Below are 21,957 nucleotides of genomic sequence, written 5' to 3' on the forward strand. Positions count from 1 at the left end.
AAGGAGAAAGAACTGACATTGAAGCGAGAGAACTCAAGCTTGAGATGTCTGACGAAGTGATCATGACATTTCTCAAAAGCTCTTTCTTCATCTTCCACAAAGAAACCTTTGCTTGCTTTCCTAAATAGTTTTCGATGATCCTTGTGCGATTTCCCCAGTGTGCTAATCAAAGCGTTCTCATCAACTCCCATCCCTAGATTCCCTATTATACGTACATTTATATATATATATATGATTCTCAGTCCCAAATCTAAATTATTCTTGTCTTCCACATTACATATCTTAATAAAACCACTAGATTAGTTCATTATAATTACCTGAGAAGGCTTCAGTGAGGCTTTCGAGGTCGAGAGGAAGAGCCATTTTTCTCTTGGAGTTTTAGTTTTTTTCTTCTTTTTGTTGGTTTTAGTTTATGTGGAAATCTATGGAAGAGGGACAACACGTTTTATATGATGATTAAGGGTAATGTTGTGGTTTAAGGAGGGAGGCAAGGGTTTTTTCGGTATTTAAAATCTGATTAGACAAATGCTAGCTAGCTAGGGGTATTGTTGTAACAAGAAGTAGTAACTCCCACGAAATTTAATTACATAAGTTAGAGTTAACAACTGTTTAGAAGGAATTACACTTTCCTTCGACTTATTAAAGTTTGTATTAACTGGAAATTTATTATGTTTGACCATTATATGAAATGTACTTAATTATAATACAAAACGGGGCTTCACCAAAAAAAAATAATAATACAAAACGGGGGGTTCTTGGAAAAAGATAAGATTTCTTTTACAGTTTTCAAACATGTATTAGAAAAATTGCAACGAAAATTGGGTTTGTTTAGTAAAAGATTAGTCTATGTTTTTTCTAAGAACAAAAAGGAAGAAAGTGAAAAAAAATTAAAGCTAAATATTACGTTTTTAGAATAAGGGTTTTATTTCTCAAAATTAAAATGAAAAAGCATTTTTGAATACAGTACATAGATAAATAAAGCAAACCAAACTGACACAAGTGTTCGTTTAGGATATATATGATCATGTGTAAGATTACGATCCATGTCCATGTGGATTTTTGAATTAGAATAGCTTACATCTGGGATAATCAATTATAAGCGTCAACTAATTGTAAATCTCACTAAATCTTTAACGAATAAACAAATCAATAAAATAAATTAGTCCGACGTTTTTACTGCTAAAACACACATACAGATATAGACCTGTTACAGAAAAAATAATGGTTTCGAAGATCATGTGCAAAGGAAGACATCATATCTCTTCTTCTTTGTTTTATTTTTCTACTTTACCTCCTCTTTTTTATAAAAATAATGGATCCCAGAAATTAAAAATTTTATGCATTCTCATAAGGTCCAGACTGTCCCGTTTCATAAATTATGCACCCAATTGTAGATGAGAAGCCCCCATCACATTTGCTTCTCGCTATTGTATTGTCAGACACATTAGCTTATGAATTATTACAGTATTCAACAAAATATCACATGGATTTTTTAACAGATTATTGCTGAATACATCTGTCATTGGCATTGTGCAACCAACCACTTCTTTTGTCATATTTGCATGTGTTATCCCTTAACCAAAAGATATAATTTGGTCAACCAATCCGAGTATGACTATGAGAACTATAATAAGAAACCAGAGAAATATTTACAATTTATGCGCAGGTTTTCCATCCATAATGTATTTAATGATTTTCATTATTTAGTTTAATAAAATAACAATTTAGTATTTTTTTCTTTAACCATTTTGATGAATTTCTCTAATATTTGAGTATCAATTTTGTATCTTTTAGTTATATAGTTTAATAATTTTATGATTACTTACTTAAACAAAAAAAAATTATCTTAAAATATTTTAAACAAACAGAGAAAATTTGTGTTAATTTCATATCTCATATATCTTTAAATAAACCATAAACTAAACTAAAATTACACTATACATATAAAAGTTTTTTTAAAAAATGTTTGTATTTAATGACATAAAATTTCACCGATCTAATTAAATGAAGGATAGTCAGCTATAAGATTTATATATAATTTAAATTTATACTATAAAATTGCATCACTTAATCGGAGAGAAAGTCAGCTATAGGATTTATATATCAAACTGTGTTTTGTTCAACTTTTGTTGACGCTTTAGCATGCTACTCATAATTCAATTTTCAACAGCTCACATTTTAATTATGTTAGCATATAGAATTGTGTTTATTCAATACATTACAAAAAAATATATAATTTTAATATTAGTAACGAGATAACTCATTCATTAAACAAAAATGTTACAAGATTATGACATAACTCACTTATTGGGATTAAGAAAGAGTGGAACCATTGAAAAATCAACGTGTGGGCACATTCTCATCAAAACTTAGTTCACATTTGTTTACATTAAAAAGACATATTAAAATACTAACATATCTTAGATGGAAACAAATAAAAACGACTGTTACGTATTGTATGTTTATTTTATTTTTATCTTCTACACACGAATCTCCTCCATCTGATTACGTTGAAAAACAATCTCATTGTTCTAACAAAATTTCTGTAAAAAATAAGAAAAAAAATAGAGAAGATCACGTTTTACACGACGAAGCGACTTAATATAAGTTGGAGGACAGCTATGTTGAGCCGTGTCATTTTGCATATCGCTATCAGATGGAGGGGAGAAACGAGGGAGAAAGAAGACAGAAAAGAAAAAACAATTAAACCCTTTTTGGTCATTTAACCAATACACTCAAATCTCTATTACACACTTCATTCTATTAATGTAACAGTGATAAACGAGTATTTTTCTAATTTTAAATAGTAAAGTGACTACTAATCTAATTAAGTTATCAAAACTTATCATTTTGCCAAATAACCCATCTATTTATTTGATTTGGTTATACTCTATATGTCACTCATATATATAACATCCCATCATGTCCCTCATCTTAAATATAATTTATGCAGCGCACATGTCACACAAGTGACACAAACAGATTTGACTACAACTTATAATAATATGGTTTCATCGATCTAGCTTAGGGTGTGAATTAGTAATCAAATTAATTAGAAGATATAGGGGAGAAATGATTTTCTCTCTACTATTTGGCAAACCTTTTACGTTTCTCAATAATGCAAAGTTTAAACGTACACAACATGTATAGCTCTACTTATCAGTCCGGAGATAACGTAAAACTTGACATGACTCTTCTTTAGAAGATTCCCAAATCAAACATTTAAAACGCGTACTCCCTCAGTTTTTTTAGATTTATGTTCTCTTTTATTAGTTCTTGTCTTTTTGTAACCACTACTTTATACCTAATTAATTACTTTTTTTGTAACAACTAACAACACTACTTTTATTTCGTATAGAGTTTTTTTTTTAATTTCAAGAAATTGTTAATATCACCATTTATTATTGTGATAAATATAATTGTCTTTGTCCACTTATTTGAAATTGCAACCATACAAAACCATTTATTGATCTTTCCGCCATTGATTATGCTTTGAAGTTGAGTACAATCTCCCTCCATGGCGTTCATAGTCCATAATAAAAACACATCTACAAAACCATATGCCTTTTGACACACACTGAATGCGAGGCATGTTATAACATAGCTTTACGTTCGACTTCAAGTGGGAGACGTTGCTTTTACTGATCCAGCCGAACAGAACTGGCCATAAGAATCTCGTAACATGCATGCAGAGTCACCCTCTTCTTTTGCTTTCCCATGTATCCTTTTCTTATAAAATATATGTATCGAATTATATTAGATCATGCACACATGTTACTAACCATGCACCTAATCAAAAGTATCTTTGTTAAAAAACTTTAAACGTTATCTTAAGGACTAAGGACTTCTTGGTGAATTTATGGTTAGATTATGCAAATAGTTAAAAGAAAGAGTACTACTACTCATCAATACTCAACTAATATTGGACCCCCAACTAATTAAACTTATTGTCCTTTAAAACGAAAACTCGACAGAAATAGGTTAATTGCGTCATTACAGTTACGTCTCCGGGGTATTTATGTCAAATATAACATCCCCTTGCAAAAACATAATTACACACCTAAGTAACATTAATAACTCCGCCTTGAGAAAAAAAAACAACTAAAGACGAGACAGAGAGAGAGAGAAACAGAGAGAAACTGAAATGGCCACCATTAGAGTACCAGACCAAGTTCCTTCTCCAGCTCAGGATTCTGAAACTCTCAATCAAGCTTTTCGTGGTACGTACGTTACATTCATAGATTATGAGAAGCATTAAAGCATTTGTGTGTGATTCGAATCAAAACTCAAAAGTTCTCTTTTTTTATTTATTTGTGTAGGTTGGGGAACGGATGAGAAGGCTGTTATACGAGTTTTAGGACAAAGGAACGAGAGCCAAAGAAGGAAGATCAGAGAAAGTTACAGAGAGGTTTACGGCAAAGATCTTATCAATGATCTCTCTTCTGAATTGTCTGGTGATTTCATGGTAATTTACTGAAACGTTTTTGTATAATCCGTAATCCAAAGAGTTAGATAGAGAGAGATTAGAGTTCTAAAAACATGTGATTTGATTGAATATGGTTCGTAGAAAGCTGTGGTTTCGTGGGTGTATGATCCAGCAGAGAGAGACGCAAGGCTTGTGAACAAGATTTTGAACAAGGAGAAGAAGAGGAAGAAAGGGGTGGTTGAGAATTTGAAGGTTATTGTAGAGATCTCTTGCACAACTTCTCCAAACCATTTGATTGCTGTGAGAAAAGCTTATTGTTCTCTCTTTGACTCATCTCTTGAAGAGCACATTGCTTCTTCTCTGCCTTTTCCTCTTGCAAAGGTTATTCCTTTTTTTTTCGAAATTGGATTCAAAGTTTGGTTTTGTTTAGGTGCCCTCATGAGGAAAGCTCAAATTTTGATGGGTTTTGATTTGTATGTAAACTACAGTTTTTGGTGACGTTGGCAAGTTCATTCAGATATGGCAAAGATAAGACTGATGCAGAAGTAGCTACTATTGAGGCGGCTATGCTACGTGAAGCGATAGAGAAGAAGCAATTAGATCATGATCATGTTCTGTACATATTGGGAACCCGTAGTGTCTACCAGCTCAGAGAGACTTTTGCTGCTTACAAGCAGAGTTATGGGAACACATTTGATAAGGTTCAGATTCATGGTTTGGTGGTAGCTTTGTTCTCGTATGTGTTTTGTTTTCTTGGATATTTACATGTTTGTGTTTTGTATGGACAGGATGTTGATGGATGTCCGGGAGATGCTGATTTGAGAAGTCTATTACAGGTGGCAATCTTTTGTATTNAGGTTATTCCTTTTTTTTCGAAATTGGATTCAAAGTTTGGTTTTGTTTAGGTGCCCTCATGAGAAAAAGCTCAAATTTTGATGGGTTTGATTTGTATGTAAACTACAGTTTTTGGTGACGTTGGCAAGTTCATTCAGATATGGCAAAGATAAGACTGATGCAGAAGTAGCTACTATTGAGGCGGCTATGCTACGTGAAGCGATAGAGAAGAAACAATTAGATCATGATCATGTTCTGTACATATTGGGAACCCGTAGTGTCTACCAGCTCAGAGAGACTTTTGCTGCTTACAAGCAGAGTTATGGGAACACATTTGATAAGGTTCAGATTCATGGTTTGGTGGTAGCTTTGTTCTCGTATGTGTTTTGTTTTATTTTCTTGGATATTTTACATGTTTGTGTCTGGTATGGACAGGATGTTGATGGATGTCCGGGAGATGCTGATTTGAGAAGTCTATTGCAGGTTGCAATCTTTTGTATTGATACTCCTGAGAAACACTTTGCAAAGGTAATATTTACATTGAGCAAGATTAGATTCAAAAATGATGGTAGTTTGTTCCTCAAGTTTGTGTTTGTTGTTTGGCAGGTTGTAAGAGATTCCATTGAGGGTTTTGGAACAGATGAGGATTCATTGACGAGAGCGATTGTAACGCGTGCAGAGATTGATATGATGAAAGTAAGAGGGGAGTATTTCAATATGTACAACACAAGCATGGATAATGCTATCATTGGTGACATTTCTGGAAATTACAAGGACTTCCTCATCACCTTACTTGGATCCAAAATCTGATCTATTCAGTTTTTATATTCTTTGGCTTTGCCTGTGACTTGTATAATCAAATGCATTGTGTTTTAAAAAATAATAAAAAAAAAAATCTCTTGATTCTTGAACTTTTAAAATCAAATTAAGTCTATGTTTAGTATTGTTGTTTTTGTAATAATTAACCAAAAACCAAACGAGTCACACACATGATCCACCTCTGCTCTGCTTCATTATGTGCCACCAACCTTTCCACATAATTTGTAGGCACAATTATCTTTACTATATTACTTCCAAAAAGTACATTTTAGTAACATGACATGTTTTTGACAAATCTATACTATTAATTGGGGAGTACAAAACAAAATTTTGGAAAGAAAAAAAAACATATCATAGATTCATGTTGCCAAACAGGTCCAATTGCTTATATAATTAAAAATTAAAAAATAAACAATATATGGTAAACAAAAACTGTAATTCGAAAATCTAATATTTATGGAAATAATAATTACAAAATTAATTATAAAATTAAATTACCCGATATTTTTGGAAATGGTTTAAAGTTGTTACCATAAAAGCAAATTACTAAATTTGAAATTGTATATATATAACGTAAATGGTTTTAGATTTTGAGATATTTATAGAATTCTAATTTAATTTTTAAATATTATCTTTTATTTTAGATTTTTAAATGTTCTTAACAAAAAAACTATGTTAATTAATTCATCTTAATACATATGGAAAAAACAGAAAAATATGAAAACCTTAGTATATATTTACTATATATCTATACTATTAAAAGGAAAATATTTTTAATTAAGTAGACATAGAGATAGAGAATATTACATGTAATGCCATTAGATTAAGTCTTGAAACGCGCGGATTTCGGATTGACCCGGAATATTTGTATTCGGATCGTGTATAATGTGATTGAAAGAATTAATTATAAATGCGTATACAAACAGATTTTTTCAAAAAATGAATTTAATCAATTTGTTTGACATATAAGGAAATCACAATTTAATTTTACAGCCATATAAATAGAACCGAGAATTACTCAATATCTTTGAAAGCTATTTAAAGTTTGGTTCCATAATAATCAAAGAATTAAAATCGAAAATTATATATATATGTAAACATATTTGATTTAGTTTTATATTGTGAGAAATTTACATAAATAAAAAATCAATTTAATACAATTAGATAAAAATAAATAATTTTTTAGTTTAGATTTTGCAATATTTCCTAAACGAAAATTAAGTAATTAATCATGATTAGTATAGATAGAAAGAATTAAAAATCGAAATTTTATATATGTAAAAAAGTTTAATTTGATTATATTTTAAAAGATATAGAAAAGTGTATGTAGAGTCTCACATTGGCTAAATATATTTATACTATTAAAAGAGAAATATTTTTCACTATATAGTCATAAAGTTCTCTATTATTAAATGTAATGTCATTCAAGTTAGAACAAAAAAAATAGAGAAAATGGTAGTTTGGTCAAAATAAACTCGCGGATCCTATGCTATCCGGTTTGAAAGGATTCGGATCCTACCCAGCGGGGTAAAATAATAATACTAACTACAAGCATATTTAATACCTAAAATCACTCAAACTATTAATGCATTTAAATGAAACTATCCAATTACAAACAACTAATTTAAAATTCAAATTTATAAAAAGTAAATTTGTTACTATCAAAATCAGGCAACTAAATTTAAACTTATATACGTAAACATATTTAATTTAGTTATATATTTTTAGATATTTACGAAAACAATAAATATATTTAAATTATGATTTTCTTTTCTTTTCCTAAAATCTATATACCAAACTTAAATGAAGGAAATCTAAAATAATGACGAATATCTGCTTGTGTTAATATATTAAAAAAATTTGTGTTAGGAAACTCTAACTAATCTAATCACTATATAAGACGTATCAAACTCTTACATTTCATTCATTCACAAAAATGTTTTCGAGCATCAAAGTTTTGAGTTTTTGAATTTTCTAACTTTTATTTTTCATATTGGAATAAAAGTAATTATTTGAAAAATAAAAGTTAGAAAATTCAAAAACTCAAAACTTTGTTTGTAAATTAGTGTGTTTGTAAAACTCAAATCTAAAACTGTGTTTGTAAATTAGTTTATTAATTATCTTTTAATAAACCGATCAAATAATTACATCAACTCCGAAATATTTGTGATCAAGAATTGCCAAAACTGAAAATAACCACAAAGCAACCAAAAGAAACTTTGTGATCCTTACTATTTATAATTAAAAGCAACATAAAATCTCACCTATATATATAATGATATACCTTTAGAACGTATTATAAATAATTATTATATCAAACCATAATATTTTATTTTGAGCTAATTTATCTATTTATTTTCCTCGAAAATATAATTTTATTTTTGAATTATATCGACGTTTACAATCTTATATGTAACATGTTTTTTTCAAAAGCTTTAAAGTGTGTTTTACAATATTAAATTTTTAAAAACTAAGAAACGTAATGCAATATAGATGAACCTGACATAAAATAATAAGAATAAAAAAATCAACTAATTTTGTAATATTGTTTTATTATATGATATAGAAATATACTATGAACTATATTTGTGTTTGTCCCAAATGGTATTTTGGTAATTTTTTGTATTTGTTCCATCCCGTTTCCAATCGAGAATAATTTTTTTTGTCTATTATCGGAAATGTCATATATCGAGAATCTTCACTATTGGAAATGCATTCTCTATACAACTAGAATTCAGGTACAAGATGAAACATGAATTACATATACTCTGAAATATTTGTATCAAACATGTTTTAATTATTTATATATTTTTTTACATACACTCTTATGTTTTTTTAAAACAAAAGTTATAATATAAATGCTATATAAAGTCATTATTTTTGGGTACTCGGTGTACTAATCGGTTCTCAAATTTGTAACCCGCACCGACCCGAAGCCAATAGTACCCGAACTAAACCGAACCTATATATTGAAAAATACCTAATAGGTTATATTTTTCTAAACCCGTTTAACCAAACTTGATCGGGTAATATCCATACCTGAACGGGTTATCCGAAGGTCCAATCCTACTAAAAATAGGTTTGCAAAAATATTATGTATATACATTATATATTGCAAATCTGATTACAAATTTAAGTTTTGAAATTAACGTACGTGCGGGTCAGAACCTAGTATTACATCAAATTGCCATCATAGTTAGTTCAAATTCAAAATATTAAACATCATTAAAGGTAATTTAGACATTTAAATAGATTACAAATTTATAACATTACTTCCTAGTCAACATATACATAACCATATGCAATCTCTTAGATACGTCATTATATGAAATATTTAATATTTGTTTAACATGTTAGACTAATTAAATATTCTTCTAATAACATATACAACAACTCATGTTTGTATTTGGTTAATATACCATGTTGATTTAGAAAAAAGTAACATGATTTAATCTTATATTTCTCAAATTATATTCATAAAATCTCAAGCTTTTTGATATTTACCTTACCATATTAATTTTCATTAAACATTATATTTCACCTCTTATCTTTGTATGAATATATTTTTATGAAAAAAATAAATCATCATATTATCTATATTATCTTTCTCCGTATATGTTATTATATGATTTTTTATAAACAAATAAAAATGGTTCAATATTTATGGTAAAAAAATTGTAACGAGTCAAATTACCACTGAATAATATTAATATATATTCAACCAAAATTCGGATCAGATTTTTAATATTTATATTTAGTTTTGTACATTTATTTGGTTAAAATGTATAATTTTATATTTAAAACATGATATTTTTTTTTTTTATTATTTTGTAATTGATAAATTAAATTTTTAATAGATTTTCGGGTCGAGGTTTTTTTACTTTTTACTGTAGGGGTTAGAAGAAATATTAACTTTTCCTTACTTTTCGTCCCGAATATATAAAAAGAAAAGAAGAAGAAGCTCTAGGAATCGTGAAGAGTTCTTTAGAAATTTCTTTTTGGCTAGAATTGGTCTACGAGAATTGGTGAGTGGCGTCGTTCCTTTCGAAATTTGCGTTTGATTATGTAATACCGAAGTGTTCTTTCTCATGTAAGTCTCGTGTTCTGATGTCGAACTTTTAGGTTTTACAACGAATTTGATTTGTAAATTGATGATTCGTTGATTTTTGTGGGTTTGGGTAGCTGAAATTAGGAGGAATCAAGGTGAATTTTTTGATTTTTGCCAAATTGTTTTCAGCCGAGATGGAATCGACCTCTGGTGTTGTGCTGCATCCATTGGCGGCGGGATCGCTCAGATATTTTCCAGGGTCAGTGAATTCAATATATTTACTTACTTAGTAGTCCCTTCCCCTTTTTGAGAGTGAGTTTTCCCGGTCGCTCTGGTCAATCGTAAAAGTCTGAATATTTTTTTGTAGGACATCCTCTGGTAAGGAGGGCATGAAAGAAGAGGTTGTGCGACTAGGAGTTGAGCTCTCACTATCTATTGCTGAATCCATGTTCTTGCTGTCTGATGACATTTATACTTTATTATGGTTCTGCTATAAGTTATGGAGAGATGTAATACCGTACCGGAATCCCGTGTTAGAAAGGGTGCTTCGTGTTATATCATTATATCTACTCAAAAGATATCAAACCGAGGAATGGAGTGTATCGTGATGGTGGCAATTCGTTCCAATGGGAATTGATCAGAAACACATGGAAGTATTTTTCTGACGGAATCATAGTTTTACATCGCCTGGATATGGTTCTCAGAAGAATAGATAGCTCCTTTGATGACAGACTATTATCACCCGCTATTAAAAAATACAAGCAAGAAGTGCTGAAGAAGCTAGAGGAAAAATTGAGGTCCGCAGAGGATGTTTCAGAGGCGCATGGGTTTGCCAGGGAGACGTTAGAGTCTAACATTTTTGACTTGTGGAAATCTCTATTTGATGAAGAACCAACACCCAGAGTGGTAAGGACTAGGATTCTTAGCGACCTGTTTACACCTATTTTGGGCAAACCAGTGCATAGCGAGATACATGCACTCCCCGTATGTTCTCCTTACATTCTAGGGTTAGTAGTTCCACTTAGCCCCCTTGACAGTATTGCTTACTCACTCACTCGGATCAAAAGCCTTCATATTGACTTTTTTTTTTTGTTTTGCAGGAAGGATTTTGCAATGCAGGAACTGAAAGAGGAGGTTGTGCGACTAGGAGTTGAGCTATCACTATATATAGCTGAATCGATGTTTTTGCTGTGTGATAACATTCGTATGATGTTACGGTTCTGCTATAGACTATGGAGGGATGCAAAAAGGGACTTGATTGGTGATAGTCCCGTGGTGGAAAGGCTGCTCCGTGTTATTCATTATGTCTACACAAAAGATATCAAACCGAAGAATGGAGTGTATCAGAATGGTGGCAACAATTCGGCCCATTGGGGATTGATCAGTAGGACGAGTGAGAGTTTTGTCGCTGGATTTAGAGATCTGGATAGCCTTGTCTTGTTTCTCAGAGCAGGAGAAATATGTGGACGAGAGTTTATGTCTAGTATTAAAGAAGAGGTGGAGAAGGTAGGGGAGAAGTTGTTGTTTGTGAAGGCTGTTTCTGAGGCGAATGGGTTTGCGAGGGATGTGATGGAGTCAAACTTTTTGGACTTATGGAAATCTCTCTTTGACAAAGAAGCCAAGGAAGCAACACTGACTCTGAAAGCGATAAAGAATGGGATCCTTCGTGACTTGTTTCTCCCTCTATATAACGAAGCACCATAGCGATTGCAGAGAACTCAAAACAATCTCATCTAACTTAAGTTACGTATGCACACATTTTTACTCATTTAGTAAATGTATATCTTTCATTTTTACTTATTTCATCTTAATTTCACTTAAATTCACAATTATCAAGCTTCAACGTGTGTAGTTAGAACGAGAGAGAGAAACTCCTAAAGACATCAATGCTACAAACACATTCTTGTCTGTCAAAGTTCTTATGCATTCTTATGTTCTTAAAATTACCAAAGTTCTCCTGCACATTCCAATTGCCCATTCTTGTCAACCAAAGTACCCATGTGCGTGTGATCTGTTCACTAAATCAAATAAAGAAAGCATGAACGAGTGAGGCCTTGAACAAATGCACACGAGGATTGGAAGAGGTTGCTTCCAGTTGTAACTTGTAAGTAACTCTCTATCAAACTTCTGTCCTTGAAGCTCGTTCATCTATGTTTTTCATCAACGCTGTGCACATAGGTGAGTAAGTGTGACTGGTGTTACTCGTGATTTACATTTTTTATATTCAGAAGGAAAAACAAATAGACTTGCCTTTTCTGTTTCTGCAGTCTAAAAAGTGAAAACAGAACCCATACATTAGGGTGTAGTTTCTTGTGGAAACTGGCTCGATGGTCTCATCTCCACTCATGCAACACCAGAGAAGAGTCAGAATACCAAGAGTTTGGATTCAAGATATGATTTGCCAAAAAGATAGCCTCAAAAAAGATATTTCTAATCAACTGTAAGCCATGTGAACTTCTGATCCAACTGATTACACTCAATAGAATCAGGTCAGGTGAGTCAATGTACGCAACATTTAAGCATCGATGCCTTATATCTATTGCATGCGTTGTGTTTCCATCATTTTTCTCTGTTGCATATAAACCAGTTTTTAATCTTGATGTGTATTGTTTTCCTTACGCATTGCATCAGCTCTAACATGACCAAAATGTACTCTCACCTCCATTCTCATGACTGTGATCAGCCTTTTCTTAACTTACTTCTACAACCCGCTTTAGCTTCACCTCGGTGTGATCCTCATTCAGAACTCTAGGAACAAAAACACAAAAAGAAACATCTTCTCTTATGTTTTCGTTTCCCATGACCTCATCGTTCTCATCGTTCTCATCGTACATGTTGTATAACATCATCAATATTAACCGAAACTCCCGGAAACAAATCATATCAGAAGAAAACCAAACTGGGAATCAATAAGAAAACAGAACATGGAGCAGAACAGAGAAGCAAGCAAAACTGAGTAGTTAGAACGAGAGAGAAAGTGGGGAGAGTCTGAATACGGGGAGTCTTCCACGTGTGATAAGAATTCACACGTGTGTAGTTAGAACGAGAAACTCCAAAACTTTTTCAAACTTTAAAAGTAAAAAAAAAAAATCTTACACAAGAACAATGAAAAAGAAAAAAAATGGTCTTCGTAGTCTTCATCTCCAGTTCAATCTTCTGATGAATAGAGTGAAGTTTGAATACCTTCAAGAAACTGCAAGCAAAGAAAAAATCAAACCTAAACCGTTTCTGCATTTTTTATTACCAAAACTTATAAAAAAAAGTAATAAATAATTACCCTTTGGGTAGGCCTGATCAACCTCCTACGAGGTGGCAAGTCCTCATCTGCATCTTCATTCTCATCTTCATCTTCATTCTCATCTTCATCTTCATTCTCATCTTCATTTTCATTCTCATCTTCTCCGACTCCATCTCCATCAACTTCTATCATCTCCTCGTCATCATCATGGAAATTTTGTTGCTCACCAAAAAAACTCGAAACCCTGAAGTTCACTCGGATTAACCTCCAAATCAGCAATATTACTCGGAATAGCGAGTTTGTCAAAGCAGAGAGGACTTTCTTCTTCAGGATGAGAACCATTGTCCAGTTCAGGTACTGAGAGAATGCCAGCTGACTTTTTCGGGAAACCACAGGGCTTTTGAACATAGTTCAGCGAAGGCTGTTGCTCCAAGTCTTCATTTTCATCTTCTCCGACAACATGATTACTGCCAGCTGCTTCATTAGTCCCTTGAGCCACATCACCATCAAAATCGAGTTAAGCTACTACTGGTTGAACACCACTCCTCCTCCCTTCAGCCACATAAAGCTGAAGTTGGGATATCACCTTCTCGCAAGTCTCAAACTCGTTCGTCGCCAAAGACTTGGCATAAGTCTCAAAGAGCAGAGAAATTTCACGATCCATCTCTCAGTAGTACCTAAAGAGAGCAAAAAAAAGCAGACCAAAAAGTTATGTTCTCTTCAAATCTACGATGCCAAATCAAAATCAAAACTAGTCAAAACCAGAATCAATATCAAGAACTCTGGCGAGAGAGAGAGAGATTGAGAGATTGAGAGATGACATTAGACTAAAAAGTTCTCATCTAATCAAACGATGCCAACAAAAATCAAAACTAGTCTAACGAAAACTTAGTCTAATCAATTCCAAATACTCAGTCTAATCAAAACTACTCAGGCGAGAGAGAGAGAGAGAGAGAGAGATTGAGAGGTTGAGAACAGAGATACGGATGATTTGAACAAATAGTTATGTTCTCTTGCCAAGAAAATCAAAATCAAGAACTAACGAAATCAGAATCCAGTCAAGAATCTTACCGGCGGCGAGAGAGAGAGAGAGATTGAGAGAGAGATACGGATTTGACGTTAGGGTTTGAGAGGAGCGAGCGAGAGGACGTTGGGGTTTGAGAGGAGAGGGGTTTATAGTAGGATGGGACCCAGATGAGAGGAGGAGCGCGATGAGAGACGTTGAGAGGGTTATAAAAAATGGGCCCCAGCTGCAGTAATTTTTTTTTTTAATTTAATTAATCTAATCACACCCAATTGAGTCAACCATAGCAGAGACTTCTGAATCGAGTCAATGGCCAGACACAATTCCTCACTTCTTTTTTCATGAAACCAACAGCGGACTGCAATTTACACGATCGCAATCTCCTCCACACAAAGTCACTCGTCTCTACATTCCCTTGGAGATAGGATTTCCCAACTCGCCATAAGCCGCTGTCACTGCTACCCATTGTATGTATACACATCATGTCCTGTGAATGTAAGAGAATACGTGAGTCTAATGTCCGGTCCACCGAAGTTCAATATGCTGTCCTCTGTTGCTACGACCACCATAAGCTGCATTGTGTCACCTTATTCTTGTTGCCCTGAAGATGTAACAAGTGTAACATTGTTAATCCTTACATCTAATCGGGAAGACCACATAATAAACTACTTTTCAGTTATATATATAACCGGACAGAGGTACAAGAGATTCAACAGAGTCAGTCTTAGTCATAGATTCTTTTGCACTTAGACAGAGAGATATTCACTCTCTCAAGAACAAAAGACTGAAACTCATGGCTTTATTTTCTTACACTTGGCTTTAGACAGAGAGATATTCACTCTCTCTCTCAATAATGTAACAACAATATCAAACAAAAAAAAAAAGTCTTTTCAAATCCCTCAACAAACCAACCAAACCAAACCAGAGGGCCTTTTTTCTTTTTCTTTTGGTACAATAAGGCACCAAATCTGACTATAATTTTCTGATTAAGTTAGAATCAAAAAACAGTAACAAAACACAAAATGAATCTGGAAGGAAGAATAGTTCATGTAAACGTTAAGAAGTAAAAAAAAAAGACAGAAAAAAAAAAAAGAAAAACTCTACCTCGAAACTGAATGCTTGAGAGTATTAACAGGGCTCAAGATCTTTGTTGCTAGAAATTTTTCTCGAAACAGTTTTCGGATCTCTTTAGATTTGTATAAAACTCTAGCAAGGAAGATACGAAGAGAGTTGAGGAGGCGGCTGCGGATACCAACGAAAGCCAATACTTGCATTTTTTTTCTTCTTTTCTTTTACCTTTTCATTAATTATTATTAATATCAGTAACTAATAGGCCTGGCCCATTATTTCCATGGGCCGACGCTTAAACATACCCCCTCTCATAATTCAATTTGCTCACTCACTTTTTAATCGGGTACCATACCAGAATTGCGTTTATTCATCATCACTAACTAATGATATACTAACTATTAACTCACTCAAGAAAAAAACAAAACAAAAAAAAAGTGCCAAATATCACGTTTTACACGACGAGACGACTTATATATAATTACAATTATGTCACTTATTTTAGCTTTTTTATATCCTTGGCTTTGCTTGTGACTTGTATAATCAATGCAATTGTATTCTAAACTCCATTTTGAACAGACCATTATATTTAGCTTCCTTATTACAAAATTCTCCCGTATATTTTCAACAGACCATTCCTTATCTAAAGCTTCAATTCGATTTAAAAATTCTTTTTTTTGTTATATGTCATGCACCTACCAGAATTTACCCAAAATTCAGTAAAAATATCTTAAAAGTAGCTACAAATGCCCTCATTTGTTTCAAACATCAACTCACTTATCAACTTCCGAGTGGGATAAATTTGATATATTCCCAGTTTGATTTGTCCTAATTCTCATCAGCCTTTCCACTCTCACTGCTAAATCCATTACTGTCCACCTCCATTACAACCACCTCCTTTGATGATTCACCGTCTTTGTCTGGGGCTTGGTTTAGCTGCTGCGTATTTTTCTCAGATTCATCACCATCTACAGCTTCTACTACTGAATCACTCTCCATGTCCTCATTACCATCTTCCATCTGTGGCATGTTGTTCTGGTATTGCTCATATACTCCTTGTGCCTATCCAATGCATGAAGCAAAATCAGTTTCCAAACAACTCAAATTAGTTGTTATCCAAGCAAGTAGTTTGTGTCGTTACCTGGTAGAACTGGTTCATCCTATCGTGAACTATGTGTGCCATCTCTTCAACATCATGAACAAAATAAGGTTTTTCAACTTCCTCCACCGTGCGATCTGTATAAGCTGTGTTCTCACTAAGATTGAGTCCTAGCCGATCGGGTCTTTGAAGAAGAAGCTGAAACGTTGGTTGCAGCTCATAGCACTGTTCAAAGAGAGAACGGCGGCAGAACACATACAAACCGAGCCGAGCACGTGACATTGCAACTACCAACCTTCTTACATCGCGTAGATGACCCACAAAGCGCGTCCGAACAAGAGACAGCAAAATAAAATCATTCTGCTGTCCTTGGAACTTATCCACTGTAGTCACCTGAGGAAAACAAAACACAGAAAGTCAAAACACAGAAGTAACTCTCAGATACCTTTCTTAGGGAAGGGGGGGGGGCATATATATATACCAGAAAACCAAATCCCAACCTAAATGTCTTAATTATATAATACACAAAATGTATTATCATACTAACCAGTATTCTACAAGTCATCATGCCATCTCTATCATATTAGCATCTTATAAATACTTGAGTATGATATTTTTTTACCTTGCTTGGCGGGCCAATGAAAGGATAGGGAGCACATCGACGGTTGATAACATCACGGATTAAGAGCTTCTGACCATTATATGTAGTCAATATTGATATCTTATTCGCAGGATATCCTAACAATCTCATGTATATATAGACACTGACGATATACTCAGCTTCTCCCTGATTTTGATAGAACCATGGAGATGGTGTTGATTCTCCCTTCCCCTCATAATCAGGCACATCTACCAATTGATATTCATATGAGAGTCCAGCATTTGCCCTATGGAAGATGGGTGCTTCCTTAACAATAGAAAGGTCTCCCAAATCTCTGTATCTCCAGTTGTAGAGTTTGGCTAAGCTTGGCCTTGCTCTTCCTTGAGCATTGAGCTCAATATAAGGAATACCAAGACGAACAAACCTCGTGAACAAACTCTGATCCATGTGACTATATTTCTGGAAAGCCATATTCTTCACCACGGGAGGTAGCTGGTGGTGATCACCAATCAATATACAGCGCTTGAGTCGTGCATGACCATCTTCTTGCCTCTGAAGCAACATTGGTATGAAAGTCTCAATTTCCAAAATCTGAGCACTTTCTTCCATCAGTAAGTTATCATATTTGAACCCCAACTGAAGGAAGTCTCTCCTTTTTAATGCTGCATGAGTACACGTCATTGCTACAATTTTTGCTTGTTTGGTCATCAGGTAATTTGCTCTATCAGCAGTTGACTTGAGTAGTTCAAAGGCCCTACACTCTTCTAGCTCTTGGAACACAGTCTTGAGATGAGAGAAACAACCTTTAGCTGCCCTCATGTCTTTCTCAAATGACTCCCCACTAAAGACAGGTTTTGGGGTGTCTGAGAAGAAATCTTTGAACGGGAAGCGATCTCGAACAAAAGATTGATTGTTTTCATTTCCTGCACAAGCAGCGAGAAATATCTCCCAGCGCGAGTATACATGAAGCAACCAGAAATACCCCGCTGTTTCACAAGTATATCCTACATCTTCTGGAAGCTGAAGAGATCTTGCTAGTCTCTCAACCTCATTTAGCAGTTCCAGACGCCGAACAAGCATGGCATTGACACGCCCTTGTCTGCTAAAGTCAAGATCAGTGGCAAGCTCTTGTTCACCTTGACCCAAACGAAGTAGATACCGCGCTGGTACATCCCTCTGAAAAAACAAATCCATGTAGCAACAGTCTCTCAGAACTCCGTCAGACATGTAAACCATTAAATATTACTCCATGTAATAACAAATGCAAAGAAGATGAAAGTGGTACCTCCATTATCTTCTCAAAAAGATCATTCAAAGCCTGATTTGAATGGGTAATTATTAAGGTCCTTTGAGAAGGACAGTTGTGATAAAGAACATTCAAGATTTGCACTGCTGTATCAGTCTTTCCGGTACCCGGTGGACCGACCACCATAGTTAACCCCGGCTGAATACCAGAGATAATTGCCCCAACCTGCAGGAAAATAGTAGGCATAGACATGGTTTAATTACAAGTTGCATTCAAACCATACATATGTGGTAGATTTTCTCATTCAGAAGAAAGGGAAGGTCCCACCATAAAGGAGAAAAATGCTTTTGATAAGGTGAAACTTTCTCTAAATAATATAGAATGGCATGGGAACAATATTATTCAACTCAAATCGATCAAAGAGACAAAAATAAACCAAATACTTCACGATTCAATGGAAAGAACAGGGCCCAATTTTATACAGGTTATTAAGTGTCTTATATCAAACACAATAAGGCGACATTAAGATGATAAATAGTATTCTCACATGACTTGATTGTGCTGTAAGAGGATAAGGATTCTACGATGATAAATTTCTCACCATTCAAAGAAAATAGCAAAAATAACTAAAAGGTGACAAGTTTAATTACATAAAAACCAAATCAGCATACGTTCTTAGGATGTAGAAAGAAGTAGTACCTGTGTAGGTGTAAATTTAACTGAGTTCTGCTTCGGCTGGTCCTGAGGATAAGGCCCTGGGTCAGGTGGGGTATATGCCTCAACAATAAGTTTCTCCTTTGGGGAAGCATCCACCATATTAACATTGTCTGCTGGATTGACTTCAGATATCTTATTTCCAGAAAGAGCAGAATTCCCTTTTAGTGTCTTAGGAAGGGTGATTCGAAACGGAGGCCTTGGATCCAGAGATTCAGCACCATCAGCATTGGTGAAAGACACCTAATATGCACAAATTATGAGAGACATGAAAAAAAAGAACAGTTCTAGAGAACACATAATATACCAACAATATAATCACTAACCTCATAATCTGGAAAACTTTCACTGAGATGATTTGCATCAAGGAAAGTATCTTTGAAGTCGACTGTTTCCAACAGGTTTGGCATATTAGGCCACTGTGCAGCAGAAGGGTTCCCATACCCAAGAAAAACATTATGCAACCACTCCGGCACAATACAATATTCATTCATGAGATCTCTGATAGATTCCAGAATAGCCTTGAAGTTGTTCTCCTTTGGTTTTCTCCTCATTAGCACATTAAACGTGCTATACACATCCTCAGCACCTTTTTCAGCAATGTCTGTAACATCTATGTGATACTGTGCAGCATCTAAAGCAACAGTCACAGTCCTCATTTCACCTTTAGGGGGCTTCCATTCGTCCCGTTTAACTCTTCCAGTAAAATCATTCATCAGATTACCCTCCTCATCGCGGATATCGATGATTTCACAACCACGAACATACTGAAGCCCTAATTTCTGTGGAACTGTAGCTTTCTCAGCTTCCTCTGCACCTAATGGCTCAAATGAAGGGCGTATACAAAGCAAAAACAATACATCATGCTCTTTAAGAGAATTCCATTCAGATCTTATCTGTGATCTGTAACTCTTAATACTGAAAGTAACTTCTGCAGTCACAGATGAAGGTTTCTCTTCTCCAATATTAGGCTGCTTCACCAGAGCGATTTTGAAATCATTAATCGGAACCGCCATTCGTGACCAACCACGAAATGCAGTGTCCCCCTCGTTGTTTACGTGTGCTAGAAGATGGGGCACAGCTTCCTGTATATCTTCACGAATCTCATAGGTGGATTCCAGACGGAAGAGATTAAAGTTTCTAAGGAGGTAATCATGGAGTGTTAGAAACTGAAGATTAAGCTTTGGAAGAGCTAGGCAACCTTCCCCAGAATAGTTAATGCTTGGAATAACACTTTCGTCCCACATGATTTGCTCATTTGGGTACAAAGGCAGAGCGTTTATGGCTTCTTTCTGAGACTGTTGCTTCTCAAAAGAGGAGACAACGACCTCAGTCAAAAAATCCTTACTATCTGCCCAAGGATCATGTCCAGAAACCAGTTTGAGCTGCACAAATGTAAATAAAAGTGAGGATCAACGTACGTGGCCGTAAGTGAAACTGTAAGGGAATAAGAAGTATAATTTTTAAAATAGAGTTGCATATATCCCTTCCAATCTCTACCGGCACAAATACATCTCTTCACGGATTTCTCACACTACTCTGCGTATATTATACTACAATGGGAATTTACACAAGCAGATATTCAACGTCTACATTTCATTTAACCCATAGATCTTTTAGCATGTCACTCATACTTTATATTGTGTTCTTGCTAACCATTTTGCCAACGGTATTCACTGAAGCTCACAACTATAAGACCGTTAGCAAGATTCCATAATGATATCCTCAATCCCCACGGAGGCGCTAAGATAAAAAAAAAAAAAGATTCACTAGTGAACCTACAAGAATAAGTTTTCCAGATATATACCTTTGAGCAGACAACATCCCTTAAATCTTCAAGAGAAAGTACTGACAATCTCCTCCGAAGATCAGAACTCTTGTGAACAGAACCAATGTTAGCCAATGACAGATCCCGCAACTGAAACAAAGATAACAACAAATGTGAGAATTGGGGAAGAGTCCATCCCAAAAATATCAGAGAATAAGGAAGAAAGTAGAACAATGACTTCAAAATCCAACAGAAACAAAACAAAATACCTAGAACACAAAACAAACTATCTATAATTAACCATAATTACCAGGACATTACCTTAGGTATTTTCTTGAAGGCAAGTAGCTGAAATGCCATAAAACGATCGTAATGAAATTGAAGTGCTTCATCATCAGTTAATTGTGTTCCATCATGGTCCTTTATCTCAAACTTTTCATAGAATTGTAACAAGTCAACTAATTGGGCGAAAAGCTTCCCCTTCTCATGTTTGTATAGTGCACTCAGTCGACATTTCGCAACAACAGCTATATCTGCCACAAGAGGTCTTAGGTATCTGTAAAAGTCAAGATGAAGATAGAAAAGATTACGGTCCAGTCAGTGAATAGTAATGGAATGGACAGTAAATGACCCAGCGTATCAAGAGTACGAACTAGATATTATCAAGACCAAAAAAAAAAAAAAAATCTTATAATACTGAATACCTATTTTGACTTTTTAGTATACAAATAACTTGCATCGTATGGAATATTAATACCTTCTTGTTGGAAGTTGGTTCAGCATGTCAATGAGAAATTCCATGAATCTCTCACAATACAAGACAGAGGAATCATCAACCAACTGAGATCCAGCGGTATCATCAACTTCATCCGCAAAAACCCCGTGATCAAGCACCTAGAAAGAACGATATGAATTTTGCATAATTACGCGAAAGATTGTTTGAAGAACATAGAACACTATAGCCAATAAAAACAGGCCTATATACCTCAACGAATTCTTCTATTAGGCCTCGAACAAAATTTGCTTCAGGTGATGAGGATAGATCAAATTTCTCTCCCTTTGACTTTGCTTC

The 21,957-nt window shown here is 34.3% G+C and overlaps 4 protein-coding genes and 1 long non-coding RNA gene across 9 annotated transcripts in view; 2 read left to right on the top strand and 3 right to left on the bottom strand.

The window, feature by feature from the left end:
• Positions 1–414, bottom strand: part of LOC104792686 (annexin D4-like) — a 2,294-nt gene extending 1,880 nt beyond the window's left edge. The window contains exons 1-2 of the mRNA XM_010518890.1: positions 318–414; positions 18–202 (exon numbers count right to left, since the gene is read on the bottom strand). Coding sequence (XP_010517192.1) covers positions 18–202; positions 318–363 — 231 coding nt within the window. The 5' untranslated portion in view covers positions 364–414. The remainder of the gene's footprint in view (positions 1–17; positions 203–317) is intronic.
• On the top strand, positions 4,071–6,168 carry LOC104792687 (annexin D3). The gene is made up of 6 exons (XM_010518891.2): positions 4,071–4,220; positions 4,320–4,465; positions 4,568–4,807; positions 4,915–5,127; positions 5,696–5,788; positions 5,867–6,168. Exons 1-6 carry the CDS (start codon positions 4,145–4,147, stop codon positions 6,068–6,070), a joined length of 972 nt encoding a protein of 323 aa, XP_010517193.1. The 5' UTR covers positions 4,071–4,144; the 3' UTR covers positions 6,071–6,168.
• Positions 10,036–11,943, top strand: LOC104792689. Of its 4 annotated transcripts, none has more exons than XM_010518895.2 (4): positions 10,036–10,104; positions 10,317–10,386; positions 10,495–11,134; positions 11,228–11,943. In XM_010518895.2, exons 3-4 carry the CDS (start codon positions 10,821–10,823, stop codon positions 11,829–11,831), a joined length of 918 nt encoding a protein of 305 aa, XP_010517197.2. In that variant the 5' UTR covers positions 10,036–10,104; positions 10,317–10,386; positions 10,495–10,820; the 3' UTR covers positions 11,832–11,943. The 4 variants fall into 4 exon arrangements, with proteins under 4 accessions (XP_010517197.2, XP_010517195.2, XP_010517196.2 ...); XM_010518893.2 differs by having other exon boundaries at positions 10,044–10,169; positions 10,262–10,386; XM_010518894.2 differs by having other exon boundaries at positions 10,044–10,169.
• On the bottom strand, positions 13,011–15,673 carry LOC104792690. The gene is made up of 4 exons (XR_769096.2): positions 15,494–15,673; positions 14,437–14,990; positions 13,405–14,042; positions 13,011–13,320 (listed from the first exon to the last, which is right to left on the bottom strand). It is a non-coding gene; the product is annotated as an uncharacterized LOC104792690 (long non-coding RNA).
• Positions 16,097–21,957, bottom strand: part of LOC104792691 (intron-binding protein aquarius-like) — an 8,168-nt gene continuing 2,307 nt past the window's right edge. The window contains exons 6-15 of one of the 2 annotated variants that reach the window (XM_010518896.2): positions 21,871–21,957; positions 21,643–21,779; positions 21,207–21,441; positions 20,925–21,035; positions 19,444–20,502; positions 19,103–19,360; positions 18,443–18,628; positions 17,179–18,333; positions 16,599–16,949; positions 16,097–16,519 (exon numbers count right to left, since the gene is read on the bottom strand). The exon at positions 21,871–21,957 is cut by the window's right edge and continues 1 nt beyond it. In XM_010518896.2, coding sequence (XP_010517198.1) covers positions 16,286–16,519; positions 16,599–16,949; positions 17,179–18,333; positions 18,443–18,628; positions 19,103–19,360; positions 19,444–20,502; positions 20,925–21,035; positions 21,207–21,441; positions 21,643–21,779; positions 21,871–21,957 — 3,813 coding nt within the window. In that variant the 3' untranslated portion in view covers positions 16,097–16,285. The remainder of the gene's footprint in view (positions 16,520–16,598; positions 16,950–17,178; positions 18,334–18,442; positions 18,629–19,102; positions 19,361–19,443; positions 20,503–20,924; positions 21,036–21,206; positions 21,442–21,642; positions 21,780–21,870) is intronic. The other variant, XM_010518898.2, reaches the window with a different exon arrangement.

The sequence above is a fragment of the Camelina sativa genome, chromosome 6 (assembly GCF_000633955.1).
Source record: "Camelina sativa cultivar DH55 chromosome 6, Cs, whole genome shotgun sequence".
NCBI lineage: Eukaryota > Viridiplantae > Streptophyta > Magnoliopsida > Brassicales > Brassicaceae > Camelina > Camelina sativa.